Source organism: Phytophthora sojae, assembly GCF_000149755.1.
Source record: "Phytophthora sojae unplaced genomic scaffold PHYSOscaffold_5, whole genome shotgun sequence".
In the NCBI taxonomy this organism is placed as follows: domain Eukaryota; phylum Oomycota; class Peronosporomycetes; order Peronosporales; family Peronosporaceae; genus Phytophthora; species Phytophthora sojae.
Window position 1 is genome coordinate 6268964 of NW_009258119.1, and position 2127 is coordinate 6271090.

Sequence of the window (2127 nt, forward strand, 5' to 3'; positions counted from 1 at the left end):
GGGGCCAGCGAGCGAGGGCACGGTCTGGTTAACCCGGAGCTCAACGCGGTCCTGCCGGTCGCCCGACGACGACGCGATGAGCGCACGCTCGATGGTCTTGAGTGCGTCGTCGTGGCGGCCGCGGACCGCATCCATGGTGCCCGGGCAGTGGTTGAGCACATGCGCCAGCGTCTCCACCCGGGAGCAGCCCGGCTGCCTGCATCGGTCGTGGGCCCGGAGGCGCCGGCGCTTGAGCACACTGTGCGTGTCGAGCTGGTTCAAGCGGGCGGCCACCGCGAAGCGGTAGTCAGCTTCCCACATGCCTCGCGGCCGCGTGAGGAAGCTGCTGCCGACGCCGCCGTGCGCGCGTGCCGTTCTGCCTTGGTCGCGCATGGCCGCCCACTTGGTCCAGTGTCTGTGCTTGATGTGCAGCTTCACGTGCCGCAGGACCGTGCGGTGGTCGAGCCACTTGTCGTGGTGCGGCACGCGAAGCTGCAGCGTGGCCGCGGCCGTACCGGTGTCGGCGCACGCCGGCGCGGTCGCGAACTGGAGGCCGAGCGTGCGGAGGTGGCGCTGGACGTCGACCCAGAGCGAGCCGATGTCGCCGTTGCGGCGCTTTGGCGGCGCGTCGGGCGACGTCCCGAGCTGCGAGTTGAGCAGCAGCTCGCACAGCTCCTCCTCGCGGCCCGCCCACGCTTGAGTGTCCAGCCGGTGGCGCGCGTCGGCGATCTGCCGGGGCTGCACGCGCGCGATGCGCTGGATGGCAGGGTCCTTGGAGTTCAGCATCTGCCACCCATGCGCGACTTGCAGCGCCGCGTGCAGTTCCGTCAGCGGCAGTAGGCCCAGTCCGCCGCGCGACACCGGTGCGTAGAAGCACTGCGCTGTGGCGGAGGCTGGCAGTCGCAGGAGATGGCGGAGGCCTCGCGCGAGGTGCCGGTCGAAGCCCGCAAGCTGCTGCTGGAAGGGGCGGAGGTGGCGAAGCGCGTACTCCACCCGAGGGTAGAGGTACGTCTTCACCGCCTTCACCACCTGCCACGGTGCGAGGCCCGACTGGAGCAGCGCTGTCGCGTCATCCTTCAGCTGCTTGAGCGTGGGCGCGAGCTCGACGCGGCGGCGTGTGTGGTCGAAGCCGTCGCCGACCCCCAGGTAGGTGTACGAGGCGCTCATGGACAGCGCGGGGATCGGCGACCCGTCCAGCTCCAGCTTGAGGTCGTCCGCCTTGAGCACGCCGCGGCGGTCGCGCTGGATCGACATGGCGGAGCATTTGCTGGGGTTGGCCGCCATGCCGGTCCAGCGGAGGAAGTCGGCCACGAGCGCGTGCTGTCGCTTGATGCCGTCCTCGGTGCCGCTGAAGATCTTGAGGTCGTCGGCGTACGCCGAGGCACCGGGGCAGTCATCGCCCGACAGCGGCACTCCCGTGGCCGGCAGTCGCTTCAGCGCGAAGAGCAGCGGGCTGATGGCAGCGTTGAAGAGCTGTGGGCTGAGCGGGCAGCCTTGGAAGACTCCCACCCGCAGCGAGATCGGGGCCGTTGTGCCGTCGGCGGCGTTCCCGACGACGAACGCCGCGCTCTCGTAGAGCCCCTTGCACATGGTGACGTAGTCCTCGGGGACGCCGAGCCGCGCGAGTGCATCCCATAGCAGCGCGAACGGCACGCTGCCGAACGCGTTGCGGAAGTCGTACCAGACTTCGTAGAGCTGGCGGCGCTTGCGGCGGGCCTGGTCGACGAGCGTGGCCGCGAGGAAGTTGTGCTCCCCGCAGCCGTTGACCGCTCGGAAGCCCTTCTGCCCCGGGGCGTGGCGGTCGTTCGCGTCCAGCCACCGTACCAGCCGCCGCGCGAGGACCCCCGTGTAGAGCTTGTAGATGGCTTGCTGGAGGCAAATGGGCCTCCAGTTCGCCGGGTCCTCGCGCGCGCCCTTCTTGTGCAGCAGCCGCACCACCCCGAGCTTCCAGCTCTGGGGCACACGTTTCGCCTCCCAGCACTTCTGGAAGGCGGTGGCGAGCACGGGCAGGAGCTGCGCGGCGAAGTGCTGGCACACGTCATAGCCGACGCCATCGAGGCCGGGGCTGGAGGTGCCGTGGGCGTGCTGCAGCTGTGACTCGATATCGTCCTGTGTCGGCGCCTCCGTGAGCAGCTCCCTGAACCTCGA

At 70.0% G+C, this 2127-nt stretch overlaps 1 protein-coding gene across 1 annotated transcript; it reads left to right on the top strand.

The window, feature by feature from the left end:
* Positions 1-1309: 1309 nt before the first annotated feature.
* Positions 1310-1831, top strand: PHYSODRAFT_507737 (hypothetical protein; the record flags this gene model as incomplete). The annotated part of the gene is made up of 4 exons (XM_009531743.1): positions 1310-1396; positions 1451-1515; positions 1606-1668; positions 1720-1831. 4 exons carry the CDS (start codon positions 1310-1312, stop codon positions 1829-1831), a joined length of 327 nt encoding a protein of 108 aa, XP_009530038.1.
* Between the last annotated feature and the right edge of the window lie 296 nt (positions 1832-2127).